Below are 24,098 nucleotides of genomic sequence, written 5' to 3' on the forward strand. Positions count from 1 at the left end.
ACTGTGTGGTACAATATCCTTGTCTTAAATTACATTTATTAATAAACAGAATTTTATATTATCTTTGAATTGAAGATACCAACAAATTAAACTAGATGTATTATCGTAATGATCGTGCATCTGTTTCGAAATTCGTATCTCGGACGAGATGTTTTTAATCGACTCTGTTTTATTCAAGCAGTTTAATCTTTACATTAACGAAAAAAGAACTGAAATGTATTTATTCACAAAATCATTAATTAAGATAAAGGTTTAAGATTTCATATACATCACAAAATATTGGTGTAAAACCTTTAAAAGGAGGGAATGTATAGCTCCTTATTCAACAAAAGCCTTTAAAGCTTATATAAATTTTTCTAACCTCCTCATATAAAGTGACTTCTCATAGTACAAAGTCTACAGGGTCAGATGGTAAACTATAATTAAATTAAATATGTACTAATCCGAATTGTAGTGATGGTTTTTTTTAACTATATTATCATTACGTCATCTATTATTTCTATTTTTATTATTACTGAAACCGTATCCTAAAATATTGATTTTAGGTGTGCCATAGATTAATAGACAGCAAATAAGCTAGACATTCACCTCTTTCTCAGTCATTACCCTTACGTTATTTATTATTTCTTAAACCATTGATTTTATAGCTATACATGTACATATATATTTTTATACCATACTAATGTATGAGTACACGAGCAAGGTTTATCACCTGATCACACCTGATATATACTCTCTATGATAAATTAATATTTATTAATACCGATTTTACGATACAGTCAAAGCAAGTAAGCATTATTGGCATAATAATAAAAGTCGGGACATCGTTCATTAGAAATACAAGTTTTTCTTTAATAATATTTGTGAACAGGTCATTGATATTATGTTTTCTGTAATAGACAATGGATAAACCAGTGTAATGTATCTCATATATAATTTCACATTCAGAACTTTGTTGAAAATTAGAACAGCATTAAATCCTTATTGTTTGACAAATGCTTATGATGATGTTATTCACAAGACTTACGCAAAATGTTGTATAATAAAATCGTTTATGATCGCAAAGTTTTTGTATATAAATATGGGCAATAGACTAATAGATTAATAGAACAGTGGCTGCCTAGAGGTAAAGGAGTGAGACTTGCGATCATAGGTTGCGGGTTCGATACCCATGATACAATCTTATATATAATTCACACTTTGTGCAATAAATATATAAGATTAATGCCACTGTTCACAAACAAGTTCTCAGGCGATGGGCAGCGTCCTCTGCTTGCCATAATACCAAAATGCGATCGTCAACCCAATATAGATATATTTGGGGAGGCCTATGCCTTGCAGTGGGCGACTATTTGCTGAAACGTTCGGTGAACAGATTAATTGCCAATTATTATTTCATTGAATTTATATATAAATCTAGTTGGACTGACGGCAGTTAAGGTCGCGGAAGGTCACTGGATGGGCAACGCAAGACCAGTCATCATTTGTCAGCGTTATAGCGATTTTTGGGTGAGGAGATACTTGAAGTGAGCGCTTATCAGCTGATATGATGATGGTGATATGTGTATTTATATTCAAGAATTTCTATCATTGTCTGTGATAACGAGTTTCTCCTTATTTTGAAGCAGAGGAGGACGGTATTGGTACATTTGAATCTTATTATATTTCCTTGAAATTTTACAGAAATAATTTGACGAAAAATTTGGTAGCAAATTTAAATAAAGAAATCGTGTACGGGTATATATGGCCTTAAAATGACGTCGACGATTGTCACTTCGAGTCGACTTTCTTGTTTTCGACTTGTTACTTTTTCAATTAACAAGGTTTATTTACAGCGAACCATAGTCCAAGTAAATGTGCAGTAATTAGTAAAGTAATAACTCTGTTACTCGTTACTCCATTTCATTTCATTTGCAATAAGTTGTCAACAACTGTCACAATAATATAAATTTTGTTTTTTATGGATACTGGCAGAATCTGTTGACTACCTTAGTTACCAAAGTTGTGCAGGTGAACACCCGGAGGTCCACTGGAATCTCGGGTGGTTGTTTGCTTGACAAAAGAAGGGGGTTGACAATTCGAAAATATATCTGCTTTCTACAGTGAAAAACTCAAATGTTGGCTTAATATCACCAATCAATGTATATGGTTAGAATGAAGTTTATCATAGAACTACGTTTTTGATATCCACTCATAGCATAATCTATTAATTAGGACCCTCGTCCACGGTGACTTTTTGCGATGCAGCAACATCTGTTCTCTCCCAGTCGCGAGGCAGTAACCTCTGTTCTTTCTCAGTCGCGATGCAGCAACCTCTGTTCTCTCCAAGTCGCGATGCAGTAACTTCTGTTCTCTCTCAGTCGCGATGCAGTAACCTCTGTTCTCTCCAAGTCGCGATGCAGAAACTTCTGTTCTTTCTCAGTCTCGATGCAGTAACCTTTGTTCTCTCCAAGTCGTGATGCAGAAACCTCTGTTCTTTCTCAGTCGCGATGCAGAAACCTCTGTTCTCTCCCAATCGCGATGCAGTAACCTCTGTTCTTTCTCAGTCGCGATGCAGTAACCTCTGTTCTTTCTCAGTCGCGATGCAGTAACCTCTGTTCTTTCTCAGTCGCGATGCAGTAACCTCTGTTCTTTCTCAGTCGCGATGCAGAAACCTCTGTTCTCTCCCAATCGCGATGCAGTAACCTCTGTTCTTTCTCAGTCGCGATGCAGTAGAGTTGTTACTCTATCGCATCGCGACTACTGTTGTAGCGCGTTGTAAATGAAACCAACATGCGTTAGTAGCAAAGCCGCCGCGTGTTTAGCATCGCTACAAAAAGTCGCCGTGGGCGAGGGGCTTTAAATAACCAATCAATTCTCATTTTTCTTTTCAATCGAACTGATCGATAAATGTCCACATAGAGCGGTCTGTAGAAACCATTTCATTTTAAGTTGTTTATGATATAAAAATCTTGGAATCTCTGAAAATGAATCTCACTTTAGAAAAAAAAAGAAACTTATAGTCGGTAGTCTATTCTTTTAGCTTATTCTAAATACGAAAAGATAATATTGTTCGCCTTACACCTAAAGGTATTTGATGACGCAGCCTGGGAGCACTTATCATATTTAACGCGTCGTATTGTTTTACAATAAACAATTGGCTCTTCAATGTAAGGATATTCTTAAATGTCATTGTGACTATGTAATTATAAGTATACAGAAAGATTTAGGAATTAAAAATATGTCGTCATTTAATTCTTAGTTAAAAAATATTTTATTGCGATAAACTCACGTCGATGGACTCCCGATTACTAACAGGACGTAAGCAGTAATAGAGAAGAGATAGACGTCTGTATCGACTCGCAGCGCGAGTGCATCTTATCGTCCGTTTCCCGTGTGATTATGGTAATTAAATGCGAAAATGTTACTCTGCCAATAAAACTTTTCCTTTACACGTATTTATTTTAAGCTCTTCAATTTATGCTAACTAAGTCTATAGGAGTCTTGATTACAGGTGTAAAAGCATTAGGGAGAAGAATAATATAGCTATTTTCCTGTTGATTTACATATGGTACACGCTATCTAAAAATCAATGGTTTTAGAAACATTGAAAGATTATATAGTAAGAAAAAGTGTTTACAAAATTCTGTTTACCACATATGTATTAAAATTATTTTTTGTTTACTGTCTGTCCGCACAGACAATTGTCAGAAGTTATTGGCCCCTCGCATTCTAACAAAAAGTAAATTGATAACATTTCTGATTGATTATTTTATACCGGTGATTAGAAATAGGCGTTTTAGGTTTTTATTAACTAAGTTATTATCCATTCTGCCCTTGAAAGCTTTTACATTCATATAACAAATCAACCTATAGACTAATCTGTTTTAATTATATAATAAGAAGAGTTTAAAAAATTATACAATTGAGTAAAAATATATATTATAATTTTTGGTGGGATAAATATTTTAAAATGTAACATTAAGTTTAATGTTTTTAATTACATGTCAGTGCACTTGAGTAGCTATAAAATACACGACAAATAAACGGTAATCACGTGTACAAGCTTTCGGAATGCACGCAATATTAGGCTTCAAAAGGAGCAAGTTCTTTGGCGGGAAGCCGTTGTACCGGCTTTACAAAAACTGTATACTTTTTTCTTTTGTACACCTTCACTGATTAGTCTTGCGTGTTCGTTATGTACAAGGCATGATGATGAAATGAAACAAAAATGTGACTACATTTCGATCGACAATAGCAGCGTATTTTGTTTTATTATCTCTGTTGCGTGGGTACAATCGCAAACATAATTATTAATTAATAAATAAATATGTGTCCCGTTTTGTGACAAATTTATCATTTTTGTCCGGTATGGAAACGATACGATTGTATTGTTTTATTTTCAACCTAATCTTGACGGCAGACACTGGGTGGAGTGAAGACAGCTGAGGTTGTAGAACATCGGTAGATGCTGCCCGCATCTATGCCTATGTGCTATTATGATGATAATGATGACGACACCACTGTTACATTTAAATTTGTTGGAAATTCAAAATGTCACGGATTTATCAAACAGGTCTCATATCTCTGAGCATTCTCAAGGGCGCGCTTCGATTGTATATATTTTGATTTCTTTTATCGATATCACAAATAACGTTTGCTTTATGCTATTCGATAAATAGATAATCGTCGCACGACGTTAATACACTGTTATCTACTGATTATTTTGATTCCCACGTCGCATGGCTGCCGGTGCACTCGGTGTATTGTTCGGATGCATTACTATGCTGACGGAGTCAACTGCACTTGAATAAAAAAGATAAACACTGCGCTCGTGACCGCAACTTATTTATACTTTATCTGGATCGTGTTATTGCCTTTAAGTAATCTCATACCATTCTATAGCCCGAGTTTCTTACTGATTATTTAAATTATTTTATTGTAATTAATTGTAATATAACTTTTGCCTCTAATATATTGAGATAGAATAGATTTTATTTTTGTGTTATATCATTATATGTTATTTCTAATTGTAATAGTTCCATATATTGAAATATTTACTTACAAGGCGTACAAATGTAATATATAATTTTATTCTTTATTGAATGTATAACTTACTTAACATGTTAATGTGAATAGTAATTAGAAAGGACGTACAAGCGAATTATCGACGAAAAAGTATAATAAAGCGACATTCTTTCGGTGTCAACTTTGTTTTACAATAACTAAAAAATCACTAATATAATTTATTGCTTCACTGGATTTTAAGTGACAATGTAAAAGCCTTAGATACGTTTACAGTAACTAACGTGTAAGCTCCCTCAATAACATTTGCTCGGGTCGTTTCATTAGATATTTTTCTGGATTGGAACGCCGTAAAAGTTTAAGGTCATTAGGCACATGTTTCCTGGAGTGACAAAATATAGAGACCCCAGAGAGGACCGAATCTAGGATTGACAATCGTTTGCTATTAAACTTTTTATCTTTCGTATAGTAGCAGCGTGATAAATGTATTCAATAAATGTAAGTCATTTGATTTTAAAATTCAAAACAATCCTTACTTTCATTAACAATATCGTTCATATTTGTGTTATATACGTTCATAGGATACTATAAAAACTTCTCATGTACCGTATCGTGTAACATACATATCGTCACTCTACCGAATAAAATTGCATCGAAGAAAAAGCATCTTTCAACAGAGATGAAAAAATTATAACTCAAAAAATTTTGGGCTACATAAAACACTAAAAATTTATAAGAATATAATTGTATCTATTCTTAGCATACCGTATAGGAGTAAAGTTTTTACTTGTATCTTTGTTCTTGTTCCTACCGTACTTGGTAAAAAAAAACATAACTTTGTCTATCTTCACCGTTTTTATCCAGAAAATTATGGAAAAAATTGACAAATTATAATCGTGATTGTCATTTTATACGGGGTAGGGGAGGCGGCGATATTCTTCACTTCACGGGCGTTATACGACAATACAAAGCCGTAGAAAAGATTAGTATGTTTGCCAAGCCGTTGAAATAAAGGTTTTATTATTTTCTTGCCCAATTCAATTTTATATCCAACATACGGTCATATCTTAGTTCACGTTAAATTAAGTCTACCCCCGTTCGGATGAAATGTATCAGACATGAGAATAACAAGCGAAGGCAAGACTTTGTATTATTTTATATATATTTACAATTGCATAATAAATATTTAAATAGCCTGGTGTTGAATACATCGTTCTCAAAGTGTGGTATCTTATATGAAGTGATTTTTAGTGTAGTAACTCTTAGCACACTAATAATGTTCTTTGACAATTTTTTTTTTCAAAAATAGTAATGGAAACTCTTCCAAAAATTTCAAAAGCTTACCTATTGCCCATAGAAAGACTTGCTAACTATGAAATCGAGCTTTAGGTACAAGTTCCTTTTTTTCATTATAGTAATTATATCATGTACCTGACAGTTTCTGTGAAAATTTTGAAGACTATTGTAATGCTATGGTTTAAATCGATAAGAATATTACACGGTAATAACACGAGTGTTTTTTATTGTCGAGTAATAGTAGAATTACTTGTATTTTATTGTTACGGTGACCGTGAAATTTAATAAACCAACTGTACATACGCGGCGCCGCACGCAAACGGTCACGCTCGTTTAGACTTTCTGCACTGTTTTATATTCAAAGCACGACCTTGGCTAATTAACCCGGCAAAGGCTTATTTCATCCAGTGTTACTGTTATAAAATATTCCTTTAATATGCATACTACGATTTTACTCTCCGATAATGTCGCATAGTAAACTGTTCACTTTCCAAGGTTGTTTATTTAGAAAGTTAAAGGCTTAATTAAAAAAAATTACATTCGTTCTGTAATATTATTTCAATTCAGTTTAAAATATCCATCAATTACATTCGCTTTTGAATTTTCGATTATTTTAACACTATAAGCAGTAAACTATCGCCGGCTTGGAACTCTGATCAGCTGAGAAGAGCTGGCCATAAACTCAACAGATGCTCTTTTAAATGAAGTATTACAATTTTTCATGTGTACTTTATAATATCAATCATGTAATGGAGTCAACTAATCAAATTTAACACATACTTTGGATTGAATTATAAAGGTAGATGCAGACTTTCATTATAAACTCATTCATCTCAATTGTTTGCATTGCTATAATAATAATTGCAACATGTCAAATAAAAATCAATCCAGAATCAAAGTATACGAGTTATATTATGCATTCTGATTTTAAAAAGTACTAGTCAAGTCCTCTACAGCCTATTCCCGCTTATTCTTCTAGCCTTGCTAGATGATGTTAATACCTATGCTCCCCAGGTAGGGTAGAGGGAGTCCACGGTACGTCGGCATCCCTATATGTATATCGGATATGGGATTTAGACTCGTGTTTTAATTCGGGTCACGCTTCCCTTTTTGGTTTTTTTGTTGCGACCCCTGATGATACTATATAGAAGCGCTGCTGGAGTTTCTTCCGTTACTTCTCCCAACGCTTACGCCTTAGGAAGTTGTAAGTGTTATTAGCCAGGCAAAAGCAACCGACCATTTGAGGTTCGGTCCTGACAGAGGCCCTAGTGTCTCAGTGCTAAGCGAGTTTTATCGACAAGTGACTAGTCGAGGTCCTCATAGAGTGTCAGCCGACGCGGTCTATGAGCTCTGTGACTTCCCAAGATGAGATAGTATTATAAAACGGCCCGAGCTGTGGTTCCTCCGGAAGCCCTCAGTATTGGGTGCTATCTCATAAGGTTTTAACACATATAACACCATGTCACCATCAGGCGAGATATTCTCATGCTCTTGAAGATCCATAGATCTGTTTTTACATTAATCAAGAATAAAATTTAAAACTATCGACCCTGACATAATCTACTATTAAACATTACTGCCTTTTCGCAGTCCAACTGAAGAAATGAAGAAAATTATGTTTCAGAGTGATCACTCTATTGATTTAAGGTCTTAATAACAAAAGACGATTACTTTAAAAAATATTTCGAAAATTTTTATCTATTTCGTACAGGGCCAAACTTATTAATGATTCTATCCATTCATTTCCATTGCTTAATGGTATACTATGTACTTGATTACACCGTCTTATTTTTTATAGATGTCTTAATATACTTTTTGATTAAAAACATTTTGTTTTACCAAATAAACCATATAGACCTTCTCGGAATATTTTTTTCTGTTATATCTCTTAGTTCACCAAAAAAAAAAGAAAAATCGAATAGGTTTTTGATGAATAATTTTCATTAACATATATATTTCGAGGTTCGGTTGTCAAATCTGTAGTAAATGTTAGTATGTAGATTTGTTTTTTATTCTCTATAATTTCTTATTGCAAAAATCATATCCTAAGTTGAATTACGAAAAATATTATCGTCGTGTCTTATTTGTCAACGATTATGAAAGACGTTACGCAGTCGCAACTGTTTTCACAATTGAATTTATAACATTTCGGTATCAAAACTTATGAAATAAATCAATTTCGTTTTCACTTAACCAAATTATATTGTAAAATTTGAACGGTTTAGTTTAGTTACTATAAAATAGGTATTGATAAGTCAATATGCGCGGAAAGCGGAGCGCTGGGCGACGTCCGAGGTGGACATATGACGTTGTTAAAATCTTCGGAATACTCTGGATGTGTGACGTACATCGGTCGATCTTTTTGGTAATGTTTGAGGGATGTCTACGGCCATCAGTGAATGTGATACAGTCGAAATGATGATGCGTGTTTTAGTAACTATCTTTATACTCCTCTTTTCTCATGTTTTGGGATAAAGAGTCTTTGGACTAAGTGAAAAGTGACTCGTACTTCTTCTTTTCACCCGATAAATGTCCACTGCAAGGCTTCTGTCTTCTCTGATCATCGCCACAATGACCGGTTTTATGCAGCCCACAACCAATTAAGTATGTCGTCGGTTCATCTAGTGGGCGGCCTATCCATGTAGCGTCTACCGCCTTGACAACGCCACTCGAGAACCTTTCAATCCCGACGTTTTAATTTTGGATCACGATCCTACATTACAATATTATCAATTTTGTCGTTGAGTTTCGTCTAGACTCAAGCAATAATTCCTAAAATATATACGTTGCTTAATTTGTAAATGTTGCTACCTTTAATGACTCGCTGATGAACTCGATTTGCCTAAAAAGGCTGTACGCTAGGTAGGTGATCGGTCGAGCTAATTATTAATTAATGCATTCCAACTAAACGTGTTCGTAAATGGAGAGAAATTTCATACTGTTATGGTCACTAGGAGTTCATAACAATGATTGACTATTTGTTCGATAGGTTACGTAATTTTAAATTACATTACTATTAATAAACTGGTAAATAACAACAGGAGCAGTCGAATCAACTGATTATGCAACACATAGTAACATCCTCCAATCAGAATGGTAAACGCGTTTATAGTAACAACCCTAGCCATGTCATCTATAGTGGTTACACCGTTTCACTCCTTCAAGTCCGATTACCGAAGCGGCGTCACAGCTTTGCGGCCTCCCCGGTAAATTAAAAATTGATATGGCCCAAGCCAAGGCTTTGTCATCGTTTCTGCCTTAGAACGTGCCGCTTCTGGACGTAAGCTTTCTCCATATATTTCCAATAGTTGGAAGCAGATTGCATCCAGAATTAACAAGCCCGTGTTGCTTTGTGAGTGGATGTCCTGCACTGCGCTTGCCGGTCTGTGTCTACTCCAGAATCTTAAAGCCCCGCCCAGGGCTAAAGGCGTGAATTGAGTTCTCGAGTGTACTTTAAAGAGATATAGAAGCCAGTAGAAGCTCTAAATGCCGACCGATATACATTTGTTACTGACATAAAAGTCTTAAAACTCTCATTAGGATTGTAATTTTAATAGCAATTTTAGAGGAAATTGTTTTGGTCTCTCACGAAGGTATCGAACAAATAGAAAGTTCATTGGTTCATCACAATATTCCACGAGTATTAGATTTAATATTGAACAGATAACGACAATGTGCATGAATAAAGAAAAAAATAATAAAACTTATTAACCATGCATGTATCTATTGTATATCGCGAAACGATTTCAACAGTATTGCATCTGTTCAAATACTTTTCTTAACGCAGCGCTGTAGAGACTTTGGAGTTGTCGCAACCTCACAAGTTTGCGGCAATCATACAACAAATTTGGGTAATTTGTAATGTAATCACAAGCATTATTATGCAACGCAAACCCGCGTCGTGACCATCGAGTTCCGGAATGGATATTAACCAACAATACGTATGTTATCTGTTTTGCGTTCTTTGCTTGTTCTACTTTAAGAATCGGAGCACGTGGATTGACCTAGCTTTGTAGTTCAAAGAATCGTACAAGGTTTTATAATAGTAATGATTTTTTTGGCATTCGAATTTCGATTTACAAAAATGTCATGATTTTCTGTCTAATTCAAGATGTTGATAGTTTTTTTTTTACTAAAAAACTAAAAATGTCAGATATTATTTCTTAATTCTATATTGGGTTCCACTTAAACCTAGGCGGCTACTATCTTTGGTAATAGATTTTATTTAATAACATCCGACTATTTAGGCGAAGTCTCTCTCCTTTTGATTGTTTTAACTCACTGTGTTCATAGTGCTTATAACTGTATACAATTGTAAATAAAATTGTCAAACTGTCCTTAGTACAATGATTTTTTTTACATCTATCAATAGCCCCTATTTTATAATCAAAGATTATCTAGAGGGATTTTATTGTAAAAGGATATACATTAACAAGAAAGATCAACCCGATAAAGTCTTAAGTGTACAAAATCTTGAGAAATCGGTAATGTTTTCGTGGACGTTTTAACTTTTTTCCTTAAAGATTCTGCGATTTAAATTTTGGGCGAATGGCTCTTTCTGTGTTGTAAGAAATAGGTGTAAAAATATGAAGCTTTTAGTTGAAATGTGAGCTATATATTTACTTCTTTAAACCTTATAACCAAACTGCGTTATCTATAGTTTTAAAATAGTGTTATAAAATATCTGTCATATACTATCTGGATTAACACAACATTAGCAATGCTTAATAAAAATTGACCAATTGATGAAAGGGTCAATTTGAAAGTTCTTTTAATAGACTCTGATGACGTTGGCACAAGTTTTAAATTGAATTCTCTTCTGTCGAGATATTATCACAACTTTGTGACTTTAGAAATTATAATTAAAAGTTTCCTTTCGAAATATATTTTCAAGGATTTCGTCCTTCAACGCAGACTTAGTTTTCAATGAAAAGATTTCATTTTCATTTGGATAGCTTAGTAAGTTAATTGATCGGTTTTTATTTCGATACACGTAGGATTATGTAATTTATTAACGATAACTTGTAAATTGTAAGAAAATTACACGTCAACCTAAGTTAGACTATAAGAAGCAATAGATCACGTAATTGTCGACAAAAGATTTATTAAATATATTGAATAAAAATAATTATATACGATCAAATGTAGAAACTGTAATTAGAGAATATGAATTTGCACTCTGTTGACGTCTCAAGTCGATATTGATAAGAAATTGTTAAATTTTAAAAGCATTTTGAAAACAAATATAAGAGACTGGTTGGGTTTGAATAGTGTTAAGTTACATTAACTATTGGGTGATGTAGAAGCGTGTGGTATGCTCTTTACCTTGGGGAAAAATAGCACGCTTCATTAGATCTGTAGATTACTGGCAACCGCGCCCTCAAAAACATGAACATAAACGCATGTGCATCGCGTCAGAAATAAGCAGCGATTAATGAAAAATTAAGTAATAATTGTGTACTGAATATTTTGATATTGTTCAATATATACAAAGATTCTATTAAGTGCCCAGAAAGTAATGTTTTTGTCGGACATATTTTACAGAAAAGCCGATTGATTTTTACCGCTCCGGCATTGAAAGTTTGTATACTAGATGGCAAAAGGTTGTTGATAACGAAGGTTAATATGTTATTGATTAGAAATAAAAACTTATTAAGAATGTAGTCGTGTGAATTTAACTTAAGAAAGCGACATTACTTTCCAGCCCTCTAATACTTTGAGTTTTAACTGATTACTATTTAATTAATGATCTATTGTAGTAATTGGTCGAGTCAGTTTCGAGTGAGAATGTAAGCCGAGGTTCCCTTGTGGAGGCAAACATCACCCCTTCAAGGGTCTTCCTAGGTGACATTTGAGCTTGACGATCACACAACCCTGTCAAATACATATAGTAACAGAGACCTTGAAATTAATAATAGTAAAAAGGTAAAGGTTAAGCGCCGTCAGCGTCATTTGTCAACGACAAAAACTATGAATTTATTACAACCAATACGAGAAAAACTATCACAGAGTACGATCGATCCAACCATCGATCATACTAGATAGAAGCATTGATGGAGATTCTTCCGCTACTTCTTCTAGCGCAAACGCTTTCCGAAGTGGTAGTGTTATTAGCCAGGCAACGGCAAACGACCAAGTCGTGGTTCTGCCGCCTCCTGCACCTATGTCTCGGAATGATCAGATATCATCGGCGAGTAACAGCTCTAACTGGGGCACTTAAAGTCACTTCATGTAACAATCGATGTAAAAGCTCGTCGGACTCCCAATCCGGCGAAATATTATATGCAGCGCCGGAGCCGAGCTCTTTTGGGGTGCTCTCCTGCTTCGCCATCTTAAAAGAGGTTTTAGGCTAGACGCCTTCTGCGTTCTGTCGAACATATGTAATCTGTAGATGACATTTGAGCAGTAGTAATAGTCCGATCTGTCACATTTGAAATCTGAAAAAAACATTTGAAATCCGAAATCTGAAAAATGTCACATTTGTATGGAATACAAGTACCAATAATTTTTTTTTTCAAAATTTTCATACGTTTTTGATACTAGTTTACTTAATCTATTTAATATTACGTTATAATTATATATTATGGATAAATATGTAACACAAAGATATATAGGTATATCATATAACCTTTATAGAAAAATATAACTTCATGTTGTATTATTTACGAAACGTCGTCATAACTGAACCGGACACGTATATTGTTACATAAATGAATTGTTTATTCGCTCCACGACTTTATGAATCGGATGCCTGAATTATCGATTTTACAATTTTATAGAGAGATTGCAGTTTTCTTTGCATAGTCCATGAAAAATAGCTGACATTGCTTCCGCTCCCATTTGCAAAGGTGAAATGAAACGATCTATTGATACGGCGAGCGGAGGGTGTGCGCTGAACTCTGACACGTAAATAGATTAACTGTGCCGTTCATACGGCATCAATTTATTTCACGTCATTTATTTGATTATCCGCACGTTTGGGATACAACATGTCGACATTTGATTTACTTCTTGAGTAAAATCGCAAAACTTTCAGACGTTAATATGACGGAGATTTATTTATTTAGTTATTAATATATATATATATATACATATATATATATATATATATATATATATATATATATATATATATATATATATATATATATATATATAATGGCAAGGTTAAACCTAGGCGACTTTACATCTATTAATATTACTATAGATGATGCATATACAAAGATGCTTGTTTATTAATTAAAAAGTTTTCAAAATAAGCACCTTTTTCTTTTTTACTATTCTCGCTATTCTTTTTGACAAACCTTTGTTAACTGTCACAAAGAAGCGTTTAAAAATTTAAATTAAACAAAGGTAACAGAACATTCGGCCTCATGAAACATATATCTGAGATTTAAGACGTGGGACGTCTATGTGACTATATATTATATATTTATTAGTAAATATAAACTTGGCCATTATAGTTTTTGTTGGCGGGGGACAGACAGTGTACTAAAAGATAAATTAAGGTAAACTTATAATAACTATCTTAAAAAGTAACTTATTTTAATAACTATTATATCAGGCAACATATCGCTAATAATAAATTTAATTTAATTAAAAAATTTAACGAAATTATAGGTGATTAAAAAGTATTGGTTGTATGCTAAACAACAAATTACTTAACAGACATATGTTTTTGACAGGATTATAGCTTGTCGTAGTACCAAGACTGCAGGGACAGATAGCAATAACATATTTTTATATGAAGGAAACCGAATTTTGAAATATTTTTTTGTTATAATATCATTACGTTATGTATTATTTCTAAAACCATTTAAATTTGGATAGGATGTATATATTAATTGACAGCAAATGAGCAATAAATTGTCACATTAAAGATTTGCACAGACCAATTATCAACAATTAATTTTTAGCAAACAGTCTTCTTACCATTTTTACCATAAAACAATGTGGTGCTCACGGTTAATGGTGATTAGGAAGTCGTATATACTTGGTACGTTACCTTCGTCACATAGAAGAAATCTTATCTCCCAGATAAAGGTATATTGCAGAGGTAATTAGGTTGACCAGCGTTCATCGCATTAAGTATATCATCGGCAAACCGTAGTGAAGGTGGGGTCGGTTCTCTCGTATTGGCAATTATAGCCGCACCTAATTCTACCTCACGGATGTACCGACCCTCTTATACAGGGTGATTGGTTATAGACGTAAAAGCTTTAAATAGGTGAATGTATTATTTGTTGTCAATAACGTTTTTAAATCAATAAGGGCAGAAGTAATAAATAAATGATAATATAGTAAGACAAAGCATTTTAAAAATATCAAAATTAATTTTTGTTACTGTTTCTATAGACTTCATTGCCAGATGTTATTGGTATCATTTTCATAGAAAAAAATAATATGGCATGTTTCAGAGTGATTACTTTATATAGTGAGTTTGGAAATGGACAAATAAGCTATGTTCACTCTTTTAAACGTTTTACACCGATAGCCCAGTCCTGTGTAAACAGTTTACGTTTTATTTGTCACTATACTCCTCTTTCTGTTGGATCTCGTATTTCAAATTTACTTATTCGAACTTAAAACCATCTCAAACTAGTTCTGGCGGACGCTGTAAGTCAAAAGTTATATATGCCTTTCGTAGTGCAGTAGAACATCAAATAGAAATAGGTTTTCTATTTCCCACACTGCAGAACTTTTGTAATAATGTGAATATGTGATATTTTGATAGTAACGTTTTATGGTACACGATATATTTTATTACATTATAATATGCCTCATGGTTGACGTCATTTGTTTCACATCTACGGATATGTGGTTTAACTCTGTGATTTGTAAGCGCAATACGTCGATTAAAGAACTTTAACAAAAATTAAAAACAGCCGTATTGGTCAAGCCGCTATCTTTACGCAACGATGAGGATTCATATTCAAAACAATTATCTTACATCAAGATTATTGCGATTTTTAAGTGAACTGTACTAACAACTAAAAATAATCATAGCATTTAATATTATAGCAGCATAGTTAATCAGCTATGTTATTTTTATTAGAAATAGCAGATAAATTTTATTATATTGTGATTCATTTCATATCTCTGGTGAACCCAATGCGTGTTTTTATTTTTTACATTTCGAATACTGTATTGCTTACACTTAAAACCACTTTATATTCCGAACGAGCCTATATCCTTTTGTAAATGTTACAGTGTAAATGTAAGAGTTGTATTGTATACGTCCGTTCCCCGAGCCAAATAGGATAATCCATTATTACTGTAAGCTGAATATTAATCGCGATAAAGAGGTTTCATACATTGTTACAAGCGCTCACTCTATCATACATCGCCATATGTTAGACCTTATTGTGTGTACGCTTTTGGTTAGTTCCCCGCCTGTCAAGGTTCCAGCCTTGAATGTATTTGGATACTCGATCGGAACTTGACGTTTGTGAAATTCGTGTTTTGAACTCTTGTTATGATTTTTAATTTTTTAGTAATGCCTTAAACCAAGTCCAAAAAATGCCATATCATTTTAAGAAAAACTTATTTTTTAATTTAATGAATATCGAATAATGTGATTACGTTTTTCAACAAGTTGCTTATTCGTTATGACAGGCTGTTAGATATGGAAATAGCTTAATCAAAACATTTTATATGTTCAAATTTTAAAATATAGACAAAGGTTTATAGGAGGATTAGCTATATGCGAAGAAGTCATGTCATAATGCGCTGATTTGCAATTTTTACCGGTGTCACAAGTGTTATTTTAAATAATTAGTTATCTAACATATGTCAGCCGACAGACGCTAACTTCAAGGAAAGCTTTCAGAAAGATGGTCACGATGACCTGTCTTGCGCTACCCGCATCCAGTGACTTCCCGCGACCTTGACTATGTCGTCGATCCATAAAGTATATCGTCGGTACATCATGTGGAACAATACAGTCCTCGAAGACTTTTTATCGTAACACGTTTATAATGACTGAAACAATTACCAGTTGTATTTGATATCGTCGCACACGATAGACTAAATAATTAGGAAGCGGAGCCGGTCGATGCATTGAATTATTCAAGAATTCCAAGATAAATAATTCGTAAGCATTATTAAAACGGTTGAATAAATCATTCGTTTACATCTAATTATTTACCAATTGTGTAACAATCGCAATAAATGCTCGGGGGCTTGGGTAATTGTTGTCTCTTGTTATATTTAAAAATTTTAAACTATTGTCGAATATTTCTTCATTATCATTTCAGCTAGTAAACGTCCAACGCTGGACAAAGTCCCCTCCCTTAGATTTTAAATAGGACCTGTCCTAGTCTGTACGACCACCTTTTGGGTGGATGCCCTACGCTTCGCTTGAGGGCCCAGCGGTCATTTCCCCAACGACCTATGAGGCTCACCCACTGCCACTTCAATTTGCTGATTAGTTGGGCAAAGCCAGATACGTTCGATTGTCTACAAATCTTCTTTTTTGAGTTTAACGAACTGGTAGAAGCACCGGTGTATGACGTAGTGGGTTCTCTTCTAGGACTACAATCGGCGCAGTTCCTTTGGGCAAAAATCTCGAGATATTTTCCTTATTGGCATATACATATTGTAAGATATCTTTCAAAGGTTTCTGATATCAATGAGATATTAAGGCCTATTGTTTTGTACGCTGCGGTCAGCTATTTTAATTTTTTGAAGAATCCATTTCTTCTCGAATTGTTTTATAAACACCGCATTCTTGTAGACATCAGATGTTATAAGCGGTTATATTAATATCAAATATTTGCCATTCTCAGCGTGAAATGTAGTTTACTTTGTAAGTAGATATTGCAATAAATAAGATATAAACCCTCTTGTCACATTACAATCGCTGTGCTAACTTATTTGCCAAACAGAAAGTTGATACGCAGAGTTTTAAATGACACGAGAAACGTGCCACGCGAACGGCAATCCCGTGTCGAACGCATGTGTTTATTTTAACTTTAATAGCATTAACAGGTTTTTTTCTAATCAAAACATAAAATGTCGTCATCTTTTTCAGGGGCACGTTTCAAGTGTGAAGAGCGCTAGTCCATGTTCATGTCCCTTTTAGGGAATATATGTGTTTAATAATTTCATATTTTACAATGTGTTACTACCTGTAAAAATGCATGATTCCTTATAGGTGTAAAAGCTTTAAAGAAGTGAATGTGTAGCTCACTTCTCAGCAAAAAGCTGCTTTTACACCTAATTTAAATCACCTGTTTAAAGTGATCATTCTGGAACATGTTATCTTATTAATTTATTTTTTTACATTGGAATTCGATAAAGTGAAAATTGCAAGTAGTGACAGTAAATAAGGAGGTAGTAATCCGAATTTGGAAATCGCTTTTTCTTACTATTCTATCATAATTGGCTATATCTGAATCTGTCTGAATTTATTTTAACAAAACAATGACAATCCGCCCAAAACAAAAAGTGCAATACGCTATTTATGTCGCCAGTTGCGCGGTTACGTACTTTATCAATGGCGTAGGCCCTCTTTGGTTATCGAAATATTAATATGAGGTCAATGAGTTCGTTTTATTCGTCGCGACAAAATAGTTTTTGGTGCCGTGTGAACGAGACGTTGTAGGCGTACGCTTAGTAACCATCCCGATGAACGAACGTCGTCTCAATTTAAAACTAATGTATTGACACTTAATTAATCTGGTATTCCCGTATTGTTTACATAGTATGAGTATGCGATACACGTGTCAGGTTATGAAACATAGCACTACAAATTACTGACGTCCATCAGTTAATTCTAAATAATTCATCTGTATTTTTTTTCTTTAAGTTGTAAAGCTGTGACGCATGCATAAGAGAAATTGCACTAAAAAGAAAACTTCAAATCGAATTGAATTTAGAACAAGATGAACGACGATATTTCTGCTGTCCTCAATATATAAAAGTTTTAAATGATTGCGTTGCAGTCAGACTTTATAATGACGGATGAAGATTAATTTGACAGAAGCAATACAAATTCCACTCCTTACCCTCAATACAATGTTTTACCAAACGTTTCGATGACAAGGCAATTTAAACGAAATGGTACGGTTGTTACGTCTTTTAATTTAAATATAGTTCGTAGCTCGAGTTAAAAGTATTTTATAGTTCATTTAGCTTTGTGGTATTCCATGCAGTTGAACATCTATTGGTTTCCTCATCATTATTATCATTTAAACCTTAGGACAATTAAAGTTGGAGAAGGTCCTCAAACAGGGTCTTTTGTTTCAATGATATATTCTCTTTAAGTTTTATTTTCGTACACGTTTTTTCTACTTCTCAATTTTTATCATTCTTTCTTTTATGCTTTAAATTAAAAAAATGGGATCGTTTGGAAGCGGTCTGCATCCAGCGTCTTCCGATCTTAACAAGGTCGTACGTAAGGTAGCAATGTGGGTAGATGTCGGTAGGTTTTTTGTGGTCTCTTTTACAACATCCTTAATGCAGAGCAATGCATTCCCAAGATTTATTATCATTTAAAATATCCCTCACACTATATATAGTAAAAGTTACAAGTTTTGTTTAATCAATTTCTTAAATGGATTACAAAATAATTTAGAGAACTACCATGACACATAGAAGAGTTATTAATTTTATGAAGCTTTGTAAAAGCTATAATCTACATTTTGTCAAACTGTGAATAGTACGCGATGATTTAAAAATTGGCAGAAGTATAATACTTTTTATATCCTTTCGTTTCATAATTGTAGCCCATGAGTCCATTTCATTTTAATAATAACGAATTATAGTTTTGAATGTATTTACTTGTAGCAATATCTTATAGCATTAGTTTTCACCTGCGCAAGAGTGAATTTATGGGTCTGTGTGACGACTCATGGCGCGAAGGCGTTCTACGTCACGTGGTCCCATCACAAGGCGTGGTCATACTTGCGGAATAGCCCTAGAAAATAAATAGAGCCGTAATTTCTAGGTATTAAGGTTATATATCGTTCGTTACTAATAATCAAGTTAATTATCAGAGCCCGACGTCAAATTTGTGTCACTATCGTTTTGGAACATGTTATGAAATTTAGGGTTTAAATAATAGGTACCCTGCGTCTGCTCCTAAGTAGTGGCTTACCGAAAAGAGATGTTTTCTGAGATATTTCTATAGCTTTAGCCCTACAAAAACGAAAAGGAAACTGGCTTTTCAAAATAAAAAAATATGGGTTATTTCCTTTCTTTTTCGATAATAAAAACGTTTAGAAATATTACAATCGATAGACACAAGCCTAAATTTTTAGCCTTGTTAACATTAGTGTAATTTAAGTAATTTATGTATTTGATTAATTTTAATTATAGCAAAACAAACCCAGCCTTGTGACCGTAAGGCGTCCTAAAGATGAACAAAGGTCTCTCTCCCCTACAGATATCAAACTTAACCTAATGTACCCGTATCAATCCATTGGATTCTTGAAAATTGTGTTAGTAAATTCAAATGTCGCAAAAGAAGAGGATGGGTAAACGTGAACAAAAAACTAAGGAGGTTTAAGAGCAATAAGCTCCGAACAATGTTTAATACATCGTTATTGCTACAAAAACTAGACACAACAAAGGTGCTCGTGGGCCAAAATGTCTCTTCGGTGATTGTACGACGAACAATGTCTGTCCACTTAAAGAAATTTACTCTCTTTGTTTCACTATCTAAAGCAGATAAATTTTTGTGAAACCCAATTTTTTTGTCTTCCTTGTACTCGTGAAGGATCCTCTAAATTACTTAGGGAAATAATATTATTGTAACACATGAAAAAGGCTTGAGTTACTGTAGATGATTTCCGAAATTTTGTGTGTGATATGCCGATAGCGGACGAGGTGGATAATAGAAATGGTTTGCGCAGCCGATTAACAACGCGGACTTCGTGGTGCCGGTGGAGATAGACGGCGCGGTGCATCAGGTGTACGTGTTGAAGCGGCCGCACGTGGACGAGTTCCTGCGGCGCTGCGGCGAGCTCTACGAGTGCGTGCTGTTCACCGCGTCCCTCGCCAAGTATGCGGACCCCGTCGCTGACCTGCTCGATAGGTAAGTGCACCACACATGTGAACTCACTTTATATACTTGTTGATGTAAATCACTTTTATGGGGTAACGTTGATGAAATTTTTATGCTACAAATGTAAGCTTGTTAAATATATAACATGAAGTCAAAAGACTCTCAGAGAAAAGATTTAATTAAGTAAGATGAAAATGAATGTACAACCCATTTTATGTCAATAAATGTACGAAAAACCTTTGAGTTTTGAATAGGGTGTACTATTCATAACTCAAAGGTTTCAGAAATTATAAATAACATAATGATGATATAGAAATTAAAAGCGTCTTTTAAATTCGTATTACTATATATTAAAAATAAATATTATTAAATTTTATTAATGTTGTATATTTCAGAGTGATCACTTTATAAAGTGTAATTGGAAATTGGTGTAAAAGCGGTAAACAAATGAGCTATGCAATCAACCTTTTACATCTATAACGCGGAACGTAGATTGGGCCAAATCAATCTAGCTCTTAACAGCAATTAAATTTAATGTATATACAATTAAAATTGCATCAACATTAGCTGTATCGTTTATAATCAATTAAAACTTATTTGTGACGTCACCATATGTACCATGGTAAAAATATTATAATAAAATTTCTGAGCAATATTATTTTCCTTGTAAATAATATCAGCATTGGTGACACGTTGCAAATAATGTTTTAATAAAAGTTACACTCGACAGATTGTTATTGAAGACGTTAGAAATTTGATACGGGCATAATACTGTTCTTATCGAGCTCTCTAGTACACGTTGCATCCTATTTAAGAGTAATGAAGAGTAAGCGCTTATTAACGTAATAACAAGCCCGTGACGTCATTGTGAAGACGCGCATAGTAATGGCAGTAACGTGAGAAAGAACTAGCCATTGTTAAGGACATGCTTTTCTCGTCGGCTATTTGCAACATTCGACCGACGACATGAGAACAAAGTATTTTTTTTTAATTATTCTCCATTATCGCCTTAATGAATAGAATGGGGGAATATTTGTTCGACTTTTTTTGATCTCGTAGATGACCACAGTTTACCTCTCACTATCCAATGATGACGCATTCGCTGATTACGTACATTGTTTTCGATGCAATGTTCTAAATTTTCTACCTGACTGTATTCGGTCCTAATCGTTGGTATCTAACTGGAATAAATTACCGTGTTATCCTTCCTCCACGTATTTTCCACCTTAATTTTATTTTTTGTTGAACTGTTTGCCTCGGTTGTGCAACTTGTTCTAGATTAGCGTGTAAGCCTTAATGTTGAATTATTACACCTGTAAGTAGACGTAATTTTATTGTCGTCGTTGTTTTAACCTATAAAGACCCACTTGTATGTATAGGCCTTCCTAAGAGATATCTTGGGGGATGTACTATAATCGCTACGCTTGGTAGACGTATTGGTGATCGCAGTGTGGTAGTATGATATACGAAGGACGCTGTTGCCCAACCTCGGGAAACTTGTTTGTAAGCAGTGGTATTTCTGTTTAATAAAGTGTGAATTATATATAACACTGTATCCCGAGAATATCACGCCTCTACTAGCGGGCTACCACTGCTCATGACCTAATTAATACAATAATATAAATATAATCTAAGAAGACTCTCAGTGAAAATATGTGGTAAAGGATTTACAAGTCACTCTCTGTCGATTAATTCATTTTTTTTAAATCTAAAATATATTTCGACGAACAAGAGTATCACCTCCAGGCGATATACAACCTAGACATACAGTGCAAAAGTTATTTAAACAATGACACGCAACAATGCCTATGATAGTCACTTTCAAATACGTACCATACTTCTAATAATACCAATCATCTATACTGTAGTCGCCAGAATTGATGCGTAAAGGCAGACCACATGATTCGCACCAGTGTCGACGACAGACCGGCGAGTTCAGTGTAGGACCTGAGGATGTTCCGTGGAAGGGTGAAACACGTGTTGAGTGATTTAACGGTGGTAGTTGTGTAATTCGCATTGTTTGCCGCATGCGCATTTATCAGCGGGCTGGCGGGCGGTGCACTTTATTGCACGACTACATAGCGGATGTGGCTATATATTAGTCCTTTTCTTAGTTAGGATGGACTTCCGCAAAGTAACACCTGAATCCATTAGATATCAGTTTAAGACGTTCGTCCACCCATAAGGTGGACAGAAAATCTTTTTAAAGTCGTCATAAAATGCTGGATGCATGTCGTTATCAGACAGTTTTATTGTAATCCTAGGGGGAGGCCTGTGTCTGTCTGTGTCGGTTGATGAAAGCACGAATTTGTTTGTAGCTGTGTTTTCGACTGATTTCTATTTATTTAATGGAATCAGGCGTTACCTTGCGGGGAAGTCCATCCTAAGTAAGAAAAGGACCAATATTTAGCGACTTCCGCACATGCAGTGCAGATTTCTATTTACGCTGTAATTGAAAAGTGTGGTTAGAGGTCACAGAATTAATGTCTATAACATGGAGACAACGATCAGAAATTTTATAATTTACATAAAGATCGTAACAATAATAAATTTAAAGATTATGTAAAAAAATGTCACTTTCGCACCTGCTAAAAAGTTACCATTTGTAAGCCCACTACGATCCCCTGTCTCTTTTATTTAAATTAATAAAGTATTGTGTTGGATGAAAGAGAGCTATAATAACACACATGATAGCACACTAATGTGTTCATTGCTCTTTGCCGCCCAAAAATACATTAAGATAACTTTTATACGGTGTCTTGCAAAAGACCGCAGCCTGTGTATAAATTAATGTATACAGGAATTAGTTTCTCTTTAAAAAAACCATATCTTATGACCTCCATTAGATGTTGCTTTATACTTCGTATTTACTCTGTTCATATATCGTATAGAATTGCTGATTTAATCTTTGCACGTGGTCGTACTAATGGAATATTCTTTGAAAGTAAAAATAAAGCTCTACCAATAAATAAACATACCCATCCATCATTCTGTGCAAACACTAATAGGTGGGTTGTCACACAATGTTTACACTTACCTCACGTTCATTCTTAAATTCATCACTTGAAAAAAAAAAACTAATAAGAATTTATTCCCTTTATGAACAGTAAAAACACGAATAGCCGTTTTAAAAAAGAACTAACCCACATCATTACATAACAAGCCACTGTATTTATTTTTAAAAGAATAATTTACAATAAAGCCTTCTGAAACCTTTGGTGGCCCAGCGGTTGAAGATTTAGTCTTCCCATCTCAGTTCGGGAGTTTGATTCCCGGGATACAATCTTATACAATTCACACTTCCAGAGGATGGGCAGCAGCGTCCTGCGCGTATCATAATTCATACTACACTGCAATCGCCAACCCGCCTGGCAAGCGTTGCGATTATGATATATATCTTGTATATATAGGGGGATATTATATATATCTCCTCTTATATATCTTTAGATGAAGCTTAAGCTTCGCAGTGGGCTTCTATGGGCTGAAACGACGACGACTTCTGGGTTTAAAGATTTGTGTTAGAAAGATATAAGAGAGTGAAATTATATTTTAATGTTCCAGGTGGGGAGTGTTCCGCGCGCGGTTGTTCCGCGACAGCTGCGTGTTCCACCGCGGGAACTACGTGAAGGACCTCAACAGCCTCGGTCGTGACTTGAGACGCGTCGTCATAGTCGACAACTCGCCAGCTTCTTATATTTTCCATCCGGATAATGCTGTAAGTGTAGTCGTAGAGATCAAGGATTTCCGAACTTGTTGAGGTGGATAAAAATGTGGGTTCATAGTTTCTAAC

At 34.4% G+C, this 24,098-nt stretch overlaps 1 protein-coding gene across 1 annotated transcript in view; it reads left to right on the forward strand.

The window, feature by feature from the left end:
* The window catches only part of LOC137922121 (carboxy-terminal domain RNA polymerase II polypeptide A small phosphatase 1-like), a 35,447-nt gene that overhangs the window by 4,978 nt on the left and 6,371 nt on the right, over window positions 1–24,098 (forward strand). The window contains exons 3-4 of the mRNA XM_068765001.1: window positions 20,157–20,338; window positions 23,870–24,023. Coding sequence (XP_068621102.1) covers window positions 20,157–20,338; window positions 23,870–24,023 — 336 coding nt within the window. The remainder of the gene's footprint in view (window positions 1–20,156; window positions 20,339–23,869; window positions 24,024–24,098) is intronic.

Source organism: Battus philenor, unplaced genomic scaffold (assembly GCF_028537555.1).
Source record: "Battus philenor isolate CCGP_79_NKW_IND1 unplaced genomic scaffold, ilBatPhil1.0.hap1 SCAF_2, whole genome shotgun sequence".
Taxonomy (NCBI): Eukaryota; Metazoa; Arthropoda; class Insecta; order Lepidoptera; family Papilionidae; genus Battus; species Battus philenor.